Source organism: Meles meles, chromosome 15, assembly GCF_922984935.1.
Source record: "Meles meles chromosome 15, mMelMel3.1 paternal haplotype, whole genome shotgun sequence".
Taxonomy (NCBI): domain Eukaryota; kingdom Metazoa; phylum Chordata; class Mammalia; order Carnivora; family Mustelidae; genus Meles; species Meles meles.
The window spans coordinates 29557801-29573300 of NC_060080.1; the positions used below are offsets into that span (position 1 = coordinate 29557801).

General features: G+C 42.5%; 1 protein-coding gene across 2 annotated transcripts in view; it reads right to left on the reverse strand.

Annotated features, from left to right (window-relative positions):
• The window catches only part of FEZ2 (fasciculation and elongation protein zeta 2), a 42919-nt gene extending 29824 nt beyond the window's left edge, over nucleotides 1-13095 (reverse strand). For both annotated transcript variants that reach the window (XM_045979819.1, XM_045979818.1), the window contains exons 1-4: nucleotides 12823-13095; nucleotides 8815-8923; nucleotides 2760-2876; nucleotides 747-888 (exon numbers count right to left, since the gene is read on the reverse strand). In XM_045979819.1, coding sequence (XP_045835775.1) covers nucleotides 747-888; nucleotides 2760-2876; nucleotides 8815-8923; nucleotides 12823-13076 — 622 coding nt within the window. In that variant the 5' untranslated portion in view covers nucleotides 13077-13095. The remainder of the gene's footprint in view (nucleotides 1-746; nucleotides 889-2759; nucleotides 2877-8814; nucleotides 8924-12822) is intronic.
• Nucleotides 13096-15500: the final 2405 nt, after the last annotated feature.

A 15500-nucleotide genomic window follows, 5' to 3' on the forward strand; every position in this document is an offset into this window, starting at 1 on the left:
GAAACTACCTGCTGACAAGAAACTGCACGCGGTTTAGCAGGGTTCTAGCACACTTCAGAAGACAGGAGTTGAACTGAAAAAAATTAAACCAAGTACATACTGGATCACATGTGCCCTGATGTGTGAATTTTTTTGAAGACTGGGAAGGTGAAAGAAAAGACTATTCCCTGGAACCCCCTTTCCGTTTTTTTCTCAGCATGTGAGTGAGACTCATGTGAGGGAGGTTAGGACATCACTGAAACCCTCACCCCACTACGTCAGGATGTGGTTGTATTTGGGGATGGGGGTCTTTAAAAAGGTAAGTAAAAATGAGGTTGTTAGGTTGGCCCCTAATCCAGTATGAGTGCTGTCTTACAAAATGACAAGACAAGGACAGACACACACAGAGAGGGAAGGCCACATGAGGACGGAGAGAAGATAGCCACCTATAAGCTGAGGAGAGAGGCCCCAGAAGAAACCAAACCTGCTGACACCTTGATCTTGAACTTCCAGCCTCCAGACCTCTGAGACAATAAATTCCTGTTGTTTAAGCCAGGGGCATACAGGACTTTGTTACAGCAGCCCAAGCCGGCTAGTACCGGATTCAAAGGTGAACACGACAAAGTCCCCGAGCACTGATAAAAACGCCCCAGCACTGCTGGAGGGCTGAAGAAGGGTGTGTATCATAGCCTGTGCGAGTCTGCGCTTCCTGGAGATGGAGACACACAGGAAGTATGAAGAGCATGGACTTAAGGAGGGTGTCTTACTCTCTTCGTAACTACTTGTGCTGGATCTCTGAAGAGTCTGAATTTCCTGGGACAGCATGGACAGCCGATCTGACTGGGTGGGCGTTTCATCATCTTCTGGGTCTGGAGATTCCTGCATCATTTCTTCAATTTCTTCAATAACCTTCCAAAATATACATACCACTGTTACTCCGAGACACTCAACTAAACAACCTATCTGCACACGGTGCTCACTTGAGGCAACCAGAGCAGAAATGCACTAAATTCTCCACTAACCAACGGTGTGCAGGAGGAGCTGGTGTTCTGAATAAACAAAATTTTGATTTTAAGAGTGAACGTGGTTAATTAAAAAAAAAAATTACAATATGCTAAGCACAAAATTAAAGAGTATGATTTAACGTCCATCATGATTCAGTAAGCCCTATCAGATCTTGCAATGTCTTAGAAATGGCACAAAAACACATGTATAATTTACTTCAGATGTGCTAGAGCCAGATTATAGTCAAAAGAAAGCAAATGACAGAAAATATACCATATGCCACATGCCAGTGCTCAGGTTAAAGGATTTCATCAAATTGACATAAAATGTAAAAAAGGAAATATAAGAAATTGATATATAAAGCAAAAAATTACCTCCATGGCAGCAAATTTTTCCTTTAACAGCAGAAAAAGAATTTCATGTATTAACAGAAGATCAAGAGATACTCAAAAATTAATTGAAATGTAGAAGCTTAAAAGAGAAAAAGAGAGCTGCACAGAAGCAGGAAAATTTCAGAAATATCTGTCTTTCAAACAATAATCTACTGTCATGGGCAACATTGCTCAAATCTTACCATAGTTATCTGTCCTGTTCCACATTTAAAAGTTGCGAAGGATATATTAGTCAGTGGGAACTCAGAATCAGAAAAATTACTCAACAGTTAAGAAAAAATAGATCTAAGAGTTTTAAAAAAAAAAAACTATTAGAAAAAAATGCAGGATGAATCTGCAGGCTTAAGATGTAATACTTGTACTGAGAAAAAGAAGAGTAAATCTGAAGGAGGTGGGGATTATGTTAATTAGTAAGAAGATTTTCTCAAACGGGCATTGTAAAAGAGCACAATGAAACCCTGGAGAAGAGAGCAGAATCTGCTTGGCTAAGTCTTGGGAGCAGGAAGGCTTATGGCATTCAGGCAGATAGATTACCAAGAGACAATGAACCCTCAGGGTCGCATTATTTCCCCAGGATATCACACTCCACCTCCCACAGCCCTCCACCCCATTATCTGGCATTTTAAGCACCGCACTCTTTCCAGGCCTGGAATAATCCAACCACAAATATGACGAAGGAGCATCAAAATGGCGCACGTTTAATGGACTCCTCCCAACCTGGCCACAGCCTATCTCTTCAGTGACCTCACGTTTCCAGCCTAAAGCTTTACTGTAGGAGGGTTCGCAGTGAGAGCAGCGCTGGAGCACGTTACTTCAGGAGTCTGACAACCCAACCCAAGTGGGAAGAGTACTCAGACATTGAGAAAGCTGATGCAAGTGGTTTAAATGAATACAGGGCTGACGTTATTAGAGCATTCCACAGGAATCATGCTCACTTCTTTCTGGGCGCACAATAGGTACTTCTAATAAGTGCTGATGATTTTTACACAGGCTTTTAGAGAAAGTAGGTAGTTTCCGCACAGATACAGTATAGGTTGCCATGTCTTGTTAACTCTTGAAAAAGTACACAATTCACAGTATTTTTTTCTGATTTCAGGTGAAGCACTAACCCTCCCTTGGTAACTTGCTGCACTGTTTCAACCAGGCCTGCACCGGGAAAGTGCTTGTACTGAAAAATCTTCCCAACTAACATGATCCCGTCTGCTTAGATTACATACACCTTCTTCTTTCCTCCGTGGAGGACGTAACTGATGAGCTTACGTACACAGAAAATGCAGGAAAAATAAGTAAATCCAGACAACCCATCCCTTACTGCCCCAGGAAGAAACTGTTTTTCAGCTTGAGGTTTCCTTTTCCTTTCCTGGACGAAGGTCTCGTCTCTACCTGCTCTGCAGTGAAGAGAGGCTCTTCGTTAACGCAGGAGACGATGATCGAATGCATATCCAGCTGTTCTCTCAGCTCCTCGTCGTCTGATGCATCAAAGAGCAAACTGTCGCTTATCTGAAAGCAAAATAACCCACTGTTAAAAGCAGGACATTCTGATCACAACAAATCCGCAGTGTCTGGGTAAAGAAGAGTCTTCCCTGGAAAGGGAGAAATGATCACGATCGCTCCGTGCCAGGCAGCACTGAGGTCCTTTACGTCCTCATCTCAGACACCTATGGGGGGAATGGAAAATAAACACGAAATTGCCGCATGCATCCCCTAACGCTTCCCCTAATCCCTAATACGGACACAGGCTTAGCTGCTTCTCTCTGGGGAAGAGGGTCATTTATGGCGTTTGTTAGGAAGTCATAGGGAATTATAGGAGACGGGGGAGGTAGGTAATAGGCAGGTTTAGCAGCAAATGTTATTTAGTTCACGATCTAATAGTAAGACTGGTGTATGTTAAAATTCCACAGATAACATAAAGTTAATTACTGCCGAACTATCTTCTAACATTCAGAATTAAAGATTAGGAATTGGTTCCCTGGCACTGTCCACAAGAGTCAAACTTTGCCTTACAGGGGAACAGCTCTTCTTCCAAAAATAAAATCTCTACAGGTTCCAAGAAAATCTTTCAATGTAATCGTGCTGGAGGTTCCCATTTGCCTCACTGCCATTTTCCACCCTGCTCTGGGCATCAGGATGCTGAACTTTATGGACTAAATCAAAGGATGGCCTGGACTTCTGGCTTCCAGTGGGTTAAAAACCACCAGCAGGCACTAGCAGGAGACTGGAGGGTGGGAGGATGAGAGCTGGACCTTCATTCCGTTGTCCCCCTCCTGGCCACACTGCCAAAAAGCAACAGAGCCTGTCAAGTAGACCTCTCCCCCTACAGCTACTCTCTCTGGGTTCTGGTAACTTCTCCTTTCCTTACCTCTTCATGCCCAGGGGTGCTACTACTGCTTACCGTTGCCCGCCCTGGGTTATCACACCATGCCTACCTGGCTGGTGTCCCTTAAGCTGCCAACACCAAAAATCATGACCAAAAATTAAGTACTAGTCCTAATTGTAAAGCCTTATCTGGGAAATGCAGCAGGTGAAAATGGAAAAGTGCTGACTTTCAGAATGTCAGTCTGGGAGAGGAGCATCAGGTTCTGGGGCTTGTCCTACCACATAATGCAAGTCCGTGTTGTAACTCAGTGAAGACACACCTCGTTGGGCTAGTCTTCACTGCGTCATAGACTAGGAAAGGCCTGGACATGGTCTTCAGTGTATCATTCTGAACTTTCAGAACACTGTGTGAAAAAAAAGAATCTAAAAGCTTCCAGAGAGAAAAAACCATCATATGAAAAGGATCAAGAATCAAAATGTCTTTTAAACTCTCAACAGCAACAAACGAGGTGAAGAAAAAAAATCAATGTTATTTCCATGTTTCAATAAATTTCAGCCTAGAATCCTATCTCCAGCTAAAGTAACAATTAGTTGGGAGCTCAGAATAAACACATTTTCAAGCATTCAAGATCTCAAAGTATTTTTCCTCATTCACCCTTTCTCAGAAAGCTACTGCAGAATAAGCTCCATTCAAACCAGAAGGAAAACCAGAAAGGAAGCAGACCTGGGACCTAATACAAGAATGAAATGCGGGAATTCTTGTAATGATGGTGGAATAAAGGTTCCAGAATGATGGCTATGAAGCTCACCTGGAGAGTAAAGAGCTCAGATGTTACTGCTTGGAGCTTTGAGAAAAGCATAAGAGAAAGAGAGGCAGAGACATTAATTAACAGGTTCTCTGATGCATGTCACTTACTAAAACAAGTTTTATGACTCTGTTGAGGCTGAATTTATGAGGTAATGATAGCTTAAATGAACCACAAAAAGACAATGATTATTACCCTAAGAAAAAAAAACAAACAGATTACAAGAGGAAATTCACTCATGATGTACAGAAATGGGTCAACTGTGAATATTTATATATTCAATATAAATGTTGAAGATTAATTTAACCAATTATTTTTACATAATTATATTGGGAAGACAAGGGAAGGGAAAGTTTCCATGAGGGTTAGGGTGTTGAGGGACAGTGGGAGGACTGAGAGAGACCTAAACCCTCACCAATGAGTAGAAAGTAAATGGATAAAGTCTAGGGTTGGAAAAAAAAAAAAAATCTAGTAAAATGATGAAAGCATGTTACCTGTCAGAAGAAACAGTTCAAGAAGCTAAAAGTGGCTTCCTCTGGTAAGTAGAAAGCAAGGATGGGGTAAGGAGGGCAGAGGCTGCTTTTTCATGATAAGGTCTATACTAGTTCTAGTACTTTTAAACCACTGCAGTTATCTTTTTTTTTTTTTTCCAGTTATCCTTTTAATAAGGAATGTGAAAGATCAAGAGCTTAGGCTCTTGGTGAGAGAGGATGTTTGACTTCAAGATCATAGAAGTGGGGATGAAAAGTGCCACAATCTAGTTAGAAGGGTGTATGGATGATGGGGAGTAGACCTAGCAATTATCTTCATGGATCCTTCAATTTCAACACTTCCCACAATCAATCTTCATTATAATTGGAGGACCATAGAATTATTTTTCCTCTTACAGACAAATCCAAGTTTTCATTTAAAAATGACTCCTAAGGAAGATATTATTGTCTTCCTGCCTCTGCTCTTGAAGATAAAAAGGTGCATAAAACGAAGTCTCTGTCCTTGAAAAAAACATTCACAGTAGGAGGAAGGAGACAGCACATGAGATGTTCCTAAGGCAATGTGATTTAGAAGCCTTTTCCCCTGTAAGCATATTCAAAAATGGCACTGGATTTAGAATAGTTTTTATACCTATTGCCAAAACACATGACTGATACCAGTAAACCATTAGAATAAATTTCCATAACAAAAGAAATAATGACCCCCAGATCATCTTTCCAGAGACTGAGCCAAGTCCATTCCCCACAGAGATGGCATATGTTAAGGGCTGGAATCCCTTTCGGCTTTGAAAACTAACCTTGGCTGTCATGGGCATCATTATTCACTCTCCCATTTCGGCATCAGTGTGTCTTCTCTTTGCCAAACATTCCCATCACTCCTCCCTGTGCCAGGTTAGACACAGAGCTGGTGGTTCTATTGCCCTGTACGAAACTGAAGCTGCTTCAAATGGAAAAAATGTGCCCATGTAAGAATCTGGAATATACTAGTTCCCTTACTATAGAAAGACTTATCAAATTTAAAAGTGTGCCATCTTGAACCTCAACAGAAGAAAAATTAAAAGTTGAAATGTGGCAAATGGTGGTTTTCCTGAATGTTTTTCTCATCCTAATGCAAAAGAAAGGTCCTCTCCCTTCAACCAGAAAAAAATTTCCAGGGACACCTGGGTGGCTCAGTCGGTTAAGCAGCTGCCTTTGGCTCAGGTCATGATCCCACGGTCCTGGGATTGAGCCCAGAGTCAGACTCCCTGCTCGGCGGGGTGCCTGCTTCTCCCTCTCTCTCTGCCTGCCACTCTGCCTACCTGTGCTATCTCTCCATCAAATAAATAAATAAAATCTGAAAGAAAGCGAAAAAGAAAGAAAGAAAGAAAAGGAAGAAATTTCCTACAGATCCTATTTTACAAATGAAATAATCTAAAGGATGCTTCCAAAGGTAAATGCAACACAATTCAATTATGGAAAGAATAGAGCTACAGTAGGCACTGCTAAATAAACTAACTCAGGTTAAAAAAAAATGTAATAATATGTTATCTAATAGAATGTGAAGGTCTCTTCTTACATAGCTCCTTGTTCTTCAGGAACCTAATGTGTGCTACTCCTTCCTGAGGAACAGAGTTCTAATTTCAGTTCTTATTCATCACCTGGGTAGTTGTGTCATGGTAGGCAGATGACAGATGGATGATCACTTGTCCACTTTAATCTGAGTTTTTCAGATAAGGCTTTAATAATTAAGATCAGTTACTAGTACCAAATTCCCAAGTCATTACAAATCACTACCCTTGGCTCTACCATTACTCTGGCATTGAAAATAACATCTGGGGTGCCTGGGTGGCTCAGCTGGTTAAGCAACTGCCTTCAGCTCAGGTCATGATCCTGGAGTCCCGCATCGGGCTTCCTGCTCGGCAGGGAGTCTGCTTCTCCCTCTGACCCTCCCCCTTCTCATGCTCTCCTTCTCTCTCTCTCTCTCAAATAAATAAATAAAATCTTTAATAAAAAAAGTAGTTACTAAAAAAAAATTTTTTAAAAGAAAATAATAATCAGAAGGCAGAAAAAGGGAGTGACTTCCCAAGATGTGACTTAAGAACAATACAAAACATACATTTTATTCAATGAAACCATATTATAGTGTCCCATTCATGCTGCTAATGCACTTCAATTTGAAACCATGAAAGGATCTCTTCTATGCTATTTTTAAGTATGTCCAAAAAAAATACTCACTGATTGGCTATCACGGATTTAGCACTATGTTAAATAATACAGAAAATACTTATTTTTTAAAAAAGAACTTTCCATCACATTCTCTAACCTTATGGTCTCATTGACAAGATTATTCACTTGTTCACTCAACACTTGTCTTAGTACTCACTATGTGCCAGGAACAGTGGTAGTTACTAAAAAGACTAAAAAGATTTGCTACCAGCAAATCACAATCACAATGACAGACCCTAAAACACAGGATTAATAAGAAAACAAAGTAATAGTCTGAGACATGGACAAAGTGCTGTGGGGACCAGTACCCAGGAGACAATGGGGCTAAATTCTGTGGTACAGATAAGTCCTTGAAGATTTTCACACCCCCACCAGTGTAACCAATTCCCACAGAGAGAGCTGCATTTTCCTTCCACACAGGGATTGAGGCCATGGCTAAAGGGCCATCTGTCAGAGAGGCCGTAGATGGGGATTCCCCCCAAGTGAGAGGTTGGATTAAGTGTCCTTTAAAGTCGCTTCCAACTCTAAAATTGTATAATTCCATGAGATCAGCAAAGGCTAAAACAGTAATAGGAAGCTTCAGAGAGGGAAGGGAAACTTGAACCAAGCCCAAAATGATAGCGAGGGTCTAAAGAGAAGACAGAGCATAAGGAATGCCAGGTCAGTCAGCAGAATAGCTTAGTGGGGTTACTGGAAAATACAGTAAGATTTCTCTCTCTACTTGAATACTGGGAAACACAGGCAGAACTCCACATTTTACTAGAAAATAATAGGCAGCAGGCTGTCCTGAGTCATATGATTGAGAAAGTCGTTTACATAAAACATTAACAATACTATTTAAGGTACTGACAGCCCCAATGCATTATACTCTCAATTACACAAATACACTTAATGAAACATAGAGCATGCCAAAAGGTCTGGCATGAGTTTACATTGTTACATGATAAGGAACTTAAACAGCCCCTGAAACTTATATATAACTTGGCTGTTTCTCATCACCTTTAGATAAACCAAACACTGTGCTTTTCCACCTAAAACAATGACCTTCCCTTTTCCACCCCCGACCCCAGCTGTCCCATCACCTGTGCTCACACTTGTTACCCAAGGCACCTTCACTTTACAACCCCGAGGAGTCCCCAGCAGGCTCAAACAGGTAGCCAAGAGCTCTAAGGTCTTTTAAAGGTTCTCCAATACTCACAGGAACACACAGTCTTCAGAAAACATGTCATGTCCAGCAAGTCCTTAAATTCATCAGAAAGTTAACTCGATGCTGCTTTCCCAGTACCCTCAGTATATTACCCAGTTTTCCCAGCACACCAAAATTGTGCTAGTTAAGCTCAGAAAAAAAAGAAACAAAAACGCTGATCTTTGTTGTTCATTCCCAAGTGGCGAAGATTTGGCTAAACATACAAAAGTGAGTGTATGCTTGGGAAGAACTGGAGGAAAGTGCTAGCAAAAGCTGACAGTGGTGGAGCCACGCTGGCAACAGAGGGCCACGCCAATGGCTATAAACTCGGAAATAACGGGCAACCCACTGAATCTGTTCCATAGCAAGGCTATTTTTTAGTTCTACTATCATAATCAGTTATTCAGAAACTATTCGCTCAATTCCTAACTTACCCCTTTTTCTGAGAGGTTCAGTGTAAGCAAATGCAGGGTCCTGGTATGGGAGGACTTCCAGTCTACCGGCATTACGTTTCCATAATTATCTGTCAGGGCATTCCAAATCCTTAAAAAGAAGAAAACTACAATCAATGAAAGTTAACACCCTCCGCATGTCTTTTGTTAAACAAATACCAAAATCATAGTGAAAGAAAGAACAAAAAATGTCAAAGCAAAACAATGCAAGGCCTCTGGTTTTCCAGAAAAACCCCAACAGAGAGCCCCCTAAAGAAGACTAAATGACCATCGGATCCTGGGGCTGACAAGGAGTGCTTAGGAAGATGCAGTGGTGTGAAAACTCTCTCAAAGTCAACGGGTCACGTTTCCACAGTACTAGCTGCCAGGCACCGTCCTATGCAATTTACATAGATTAACTCATTTAATCCTCAAAAACAATATTATGAAGAATCATTATTATTCCCATTTCACAGAGGAGGAGACTGAAATACAGGGAGCTTCTGTAATGTGTCCAGAGCCACGCAGGTAGTACATACACGGGCTTTCACACTTACTTATTGATCATTTCATACAGTGAATAATCTTTCTCTAACCCAAAATATGTTATTCTTCCTGGAGAAAGGATTCACTCTCAATGTGAGACTGAGGTTTAATATCTATTTTGTAATACAACAGGCTAAGGACTACGACAGATAAAATGAAGGAGGAGAGAAAAGGGAGTTCACGTAAAATGCACAAAGGTTATAGCCAATGCAATTACCCTTCCTTATTGTCAAACAGCAAAAGAGTAAAATGAAAGGATGCTTGACTAAAATTCAGGAAACGCAGACTCTCGTTTCCTTTCTTCTTCAAATAATGAAGTCTTTGGTCATGTTCCTTAACCTCTCTAAGCAAGAGCCACACTTCTCTAAAATGAGAGGCTTGAGTAACAGAGATCCCTTCCAGATCTATTACTCTTAAGCATTATTTCAAATGAGTTGTTTTGAGGAAAGTCCTAAGTCACACTGGTAAGGACAGCAAACTCCAACTTCATGACCAAAATTCAGATTTAGTACCAAAGTAATAACAGCATAATAAAACATGACTTCAGAGATATAAATGAGATGAAATTAAATTGGGGTAAGTTAAAGACTACATATATAATCTATTTAATGGGCAGAGATACAAAGATTTCGTAAGAAAAAATACCTAAAGTATATGGCAGATATCTAATCATGAATATGCCATTAAATAACTGAGTGGGTTTGTTTCTTTTTTCCAAACGTGTAAGCCACTAAGAGACGAAAACAAGACCACTGGAGGCATAAAAATAAGAATGCAAGCTTAAAAGTAAAGAAGCAATATACTTGATTTAATGAATTTTGGGAATTAGTGCTAAAGAGAAGAAGCAATGGGACCATAACTGCCAAAAACATAAAATCCCAGAATGATGCTTGGCTTTGGAATGCACATTAGCCTCAATGAAAATGTGAACCCAAAAAGCTCTGGGAAACTGGCTCGTTTACCCAGCACATCTCCCATATGCACAGTGCATTCCCATTCTCCTCTCTGTTAGAAACACAACCTTCTCCAATGCCAAAATACTCCAACTGGAGGCAACAACTCTGGATTGTTTAAAATCAGCTAAACTTGCTGCGTTTCTGACCCACACCTTCCTGAGTAAAAGACTTTCAGATACCAGATAACTGACTATATGCCTAACCTTGGTTAGGAACTCGAGTAGGATATTCTAGTATGTGAAGACAGTCCACAGTTTGGGGGACTGCTTGTTTGTTTCCTTCTTCTTCCAGCCTCATTTAAGAAGTGGGTTAAAGCCTCTGACCTGCGGCTCAGGTCATGATCCCAGGGTCCTGGAATCGAGCCCCGCATCGGGCTCTCTGCTTAGCAAAAGAGATCTCCCAAGAAAGTGAAGGATAATTAATAGTCCTCCATCTCCACCAAGGTTAGAACAATTGTAGCTGGAAAGACACAGGGCTGACCCAAGAGAAAGATTTCTAGAATTCTCCCGTCAAGACATGAATTGCCTTTATCTTTATCATAAAGTATTACAAGCAGTCATAAACAACCAGCAAGAAAGCTCTTTTTCAAGGAGGTCAAAGTCCTGTGACATTGAATCCTATGGGATACCCTTCTGAAGTAAAACCATTGCAGATAAGCGCAATCCATATTTAACCAAAACTAAAGATGGGGCTCAGAGAAGTAAAATAAAGTGTCCTAAGCCAACGCAAATCTGAGTGAAAGAATTCTCAACTCTCTCTGAGAGGGGCAGAGATGGACTCTATCAAGCCACGGAGAGATGTATGCAACAGAAAAGGGACAGTAAGCGGTGACCAGCCCCAGCCTCTGAAAAGAGAGAAAGAAATGTGTTATGCATTCCCAAATTAAGAATCATGCATTACTACGAACATATCATCTACTAAAAACCATTATCAAGAGTAACAAAATATTTTGTTTAAGTTTTACATCAACCTAGGATTTAAGCAAAGACTAACATAAACTACTTTCTAGACAGCACAGGTGAAGAAAAATAGGGAAACTTAACATTTATGTACAAACCACTAATCTGTTCTGAGAAGTTACTCTTTCCAAACCTAAATTCATCAGAACTATCATTTTTTAATCCAGAGTATGTCCTGAGTACCAATGATTCAGAGTATATAAATCCATATATATATATATATATATACACTGTCTTCTCTAGGAATAGACTTTCAAAAAGGACATCTTTTGCTACTGGCTGCATACATCCGTATACAAAATCCAATCATAAGCTCTTCCCTCCACACTGGGCAGAACACTGCAGATAGGTGCCAATGAGACAACATGGTCCCCAACACAGCTGGGTGCCAACCACTGCTATGGCTATGTTTCCAGGCCCTCACGCCCAAATTCCTCTGTTCAAGCTTCCTACCTTAGTCACAGAGGAAAGGAGGCCATCAGGCTGAAAGGCCCTTTCTATGCCTGTGGATCCCTCTCTATCTCTCAAGAATCCTTCCCTAACCTCTAATCTCTGAATTCCTTCCGGGCTCTAAAAACCCATCCCCACTCATGTCCACAGTGTTTAATCCACTCCTAGCTCCCTCACCTCCTCAGCGACTCCTTTCCTTTCTCCTTTCCTTTCTCCTTTCTCTGAGGGGACTCAGAGACCCCTACCATATGCTCAGCATCCTCACTCTCACCATTCCTTTTACAATCTTTTGGGGGTGACACTGAGGTACAGAATTAGAACCCTTATTTAGCCAAATTATAAATGGGGTTCCAGATAGCCAAATGAAGTACACCCACCCCCCAAGGAACTCTGCCTCTCCCTTACCCAGTTTGCGCATTTCGTTGGTACCTTTGCACGTGCTATATCGCGAGGTGCAATGCTAGACCTTTCTTCGTCTGCCAGGCAAACTCCCACTCTTCCATCAGGATCCAGTTTGCACATTTCTTTCCCTGTGAAGCCTTTCCTGGCTCTCCCACACACACCCCTTTTATATCCTATACTTCGCACGTATGTTCAGGAGAGCATTTGTCACACCCATACATACTGTTTACAAATCCAGTCCCCCCAACCTAAGTGGCGCCTTGCGTGGGAGGGGTATGTTCAGCGCGAAGCAGCCTCAGGCACTTAGCGCTTAAATAAATGCTAGTTGAATGAATGAGCGGCTACACATGTGCCCGAGGAGGTGCAATTTCTAACTACCTGCTCCGGGGAAGGAGGTTCCCCTCTGAACTGAACCTGGGTCGGTTTCTAGGGAGCTGGAGGAGGGCAGCAGCAGAGGGTGAGGGAGCGTGGAGGGCTGGGGAGCAGGGGATTTAAATTGCAGAGCGCCGGGAGGCCGAAAACCCCAGGGAGCGCGGGGAGCAGAGGGGGCGGGGACTCGCGAGGCGGAAGGAGGGCGCGGGGAGGAGCCTGTGGCCGGAGTCCCCCTGAGGCTGCAGACTTAGGGCCAGAGGACAGGACGAGGGCAGCGCGAGGGACAGGGGAGGCTCCCGCCCGCTCCCGGCCGGGCCCGCACTCACTCGTCCCCCTGCAGGAGGCTGCACTCGGTGATGGGCCGCACGGCCGCCCTCGGGGGCTCGGCGCCCGGACCCGAGGGGCGGAAACACAGACTCAGCTTCTCCTCCAAGCTGCAGGCCAGCGCCGGGAAGCCGTCGCCTCCCCCTCCCGGCCCTGCGCCGGCCTCGGGGCTCGCGTTACAGTTCTCCTGGTCCTGGAGGCTCCGGGCCGGTTCCTGGAACTCATAGAAATCCTGCCAGTCCCCGTCCGCCGCCATCGCCGCCCGGCGCAGTGGCGCGCCCCGCCCCGCCCTACCAGGGCCCCGCCCCGCAGGCCCCACAGGCCCCGCCCCACCCCGCCGCGGGCTTCGCCAAGCCTCGGGCCCCGCCTCCTCTGTCCGGCTACCACGTGGATCTGTCCGGACCGCCCAGCCTGCGGGTTTTCCCTTTTCCGGAGTTTTCTTCTCCCAGGTGATTGCGGTCTCAGTAGAACGAAGAACTTTAATTACGTTGAGTCACTTCCTATAGTCTCTGTCACTCAGGAATGGCCTCCCTTAGTGGGAAACTGGCCTAAATGTGACTTAAATAAAGGGCTTCTTTAAACTTGCAACCTAGTGTCAGATTATGCCCCTGGGAGAAACGGACGGACTCCTTTTGTAAATTTCCAACCAGAAGAGCAAGCAGAGTCGCTTGGAAATGCTTAAGTCCTGCCAAAATTCATTCCACAAATATTTCATATCTAAAACATGCAAAGCACTTTCTAGACCCTGGGGAACATACAAAGATGAGTAATTATGTAAATTAATACTTGCAAAGCACTTGGTACAGTGTTGGGGAAGGTAACTGAAAAGGTATATATACCAGTTGACCCGTGAGCTGGACCCAGGCACTGGAAATCTCCTCTCCATCTCCCGCCTCCTTGGAATGGGGGTTCCACTTGCCTTTACTACTCCCAGACGCTGCTCCAAGGACGTAGACTTCTGATGATACGTTGAGAACACCCTCAGCGTGTACCATGAATGAACCCAGTTAAAGGCCTCTTAGTAAACTGAAGATTTGGCAGGTGGGTGTGGGGATCTGTTTGTCTTGCTGTCACCAAAGGCAAGCCTCCTATGTATGTAAGCTCCCTTTGCTTATTAAAATTGCCATCTACCAAGTTGGAGTGGCCTCATCTTTCTTAGGTCTTTCCCTGCCTTCCCCCTAAGGAGGCTGATTTCAGATACATCTGGGAAGCTCCCAAGAGGGATGCAAATCAACAAACAAGAGATGAACCTTGTAGACCTTATGCTAAGTGAAGCCAGAGACAAAAGGACACATGTGGAATAATTCCACTTGTGGAAGTAGTCAAAATCATAGAAACAGTAAGTAGAATGGAGTTGCCAGGGGCTGGGAAAGGGGAAATGAGGAGTTAGTTTTTCATGGGTACAGAGTTTCCTTTTGGGATGGTAAAAGAATTTGGAGTTGTATGGTGGTGATAGTTGCACACGAATGTACTTAATGCCACAGTATACTTAAAATTTGTTAAAACGCCCATTTTTATCCTATGTATATTTAACCACAATTTTTTTCTAAAAAGGTGTGTCATTATTAAATCACTTGTTAGAACCGCCCTATACAGATGTGCCTTGTTTATTTAACATCTGATCTCCTTAAAAGTGGATCCAAATCAGACATTTAAAATTAACTCATGCCTTCTCCATGGTAATTATTGAACAACTGCTAACTTGATCATCTCTTCCACTTTACCATTTGATTGAAACTAGATTTTATACTACAATTACGTCGATCAACTTCACTTCAAAGCAATCCAAGGTTAACAAAATAGACTGTTAATTTGTTAATTTGAAGACTTAAGTCAGAGGGACTCATTCTGAGGAGAAGAAATTCAGTGGAGATGAGAAATCTCTCTGGCCCACACAGGAAAAAAGATGAAGAAAAGAGGAAAAGGTGCCAACCTTCAGGAACACAAAGTGTACTTCCTATTGAATTGGGAGGAAAATGAAGGAAAAAAATAAAAGTAAGAAAGCTCTATTGAGCAGTGACACACTGTCAGAAGGTGACACCAGGGAGGACCGGCAGGGTGCGTTCAGGAGACCAGGTAGCATCAAGAGGCTCCACCAGTCTATAGAAAGGAATAAATGAGGACAATTCAGAGGAGTTTTCAAAGAGAAACCAGGTGGCTTGAGTCACATTTAGATGAAATAAACTGGTTCTGGAAATGATTTTACTTTTTGTGTGATCCCTGATCACCTGTTACACATTTATTGTTGCTCATGTGTATTACATTCTATTTTCTGGTATACTTATTAATATAAATTTCTTATAAAGGTATTGGTCCCAAATTTTCCATAGTCTCAAGAGTGTTAGGACAAGGGAAACCGAGCATCCAGAAATATTCCACAAAATCAACCAGAGTCCCCCAAAATTGGCAAAGATGAGGGTGTTATAAGAATGAACATTAAAACTAAAGTGCTCTACTCCTTTGGAGTTGTATTTTCTCAGGTCCTTCTTTTTTATTCTTCCCCCTCCAAGGTTTTGTTACCAGAGATGTTAAATTTCCTTTTGCTATAAATAAATAAAATCTTTAAAAAAAAAAAAGCCCCTTCCCCTGCCTGTGTGCTTGTGCACTTTCTCTCTCTCTTTTCTCTCTCTCTCTCAAATAAATAAATAAATAAAGTCTTTAAAATTTCATTTGCTATCTT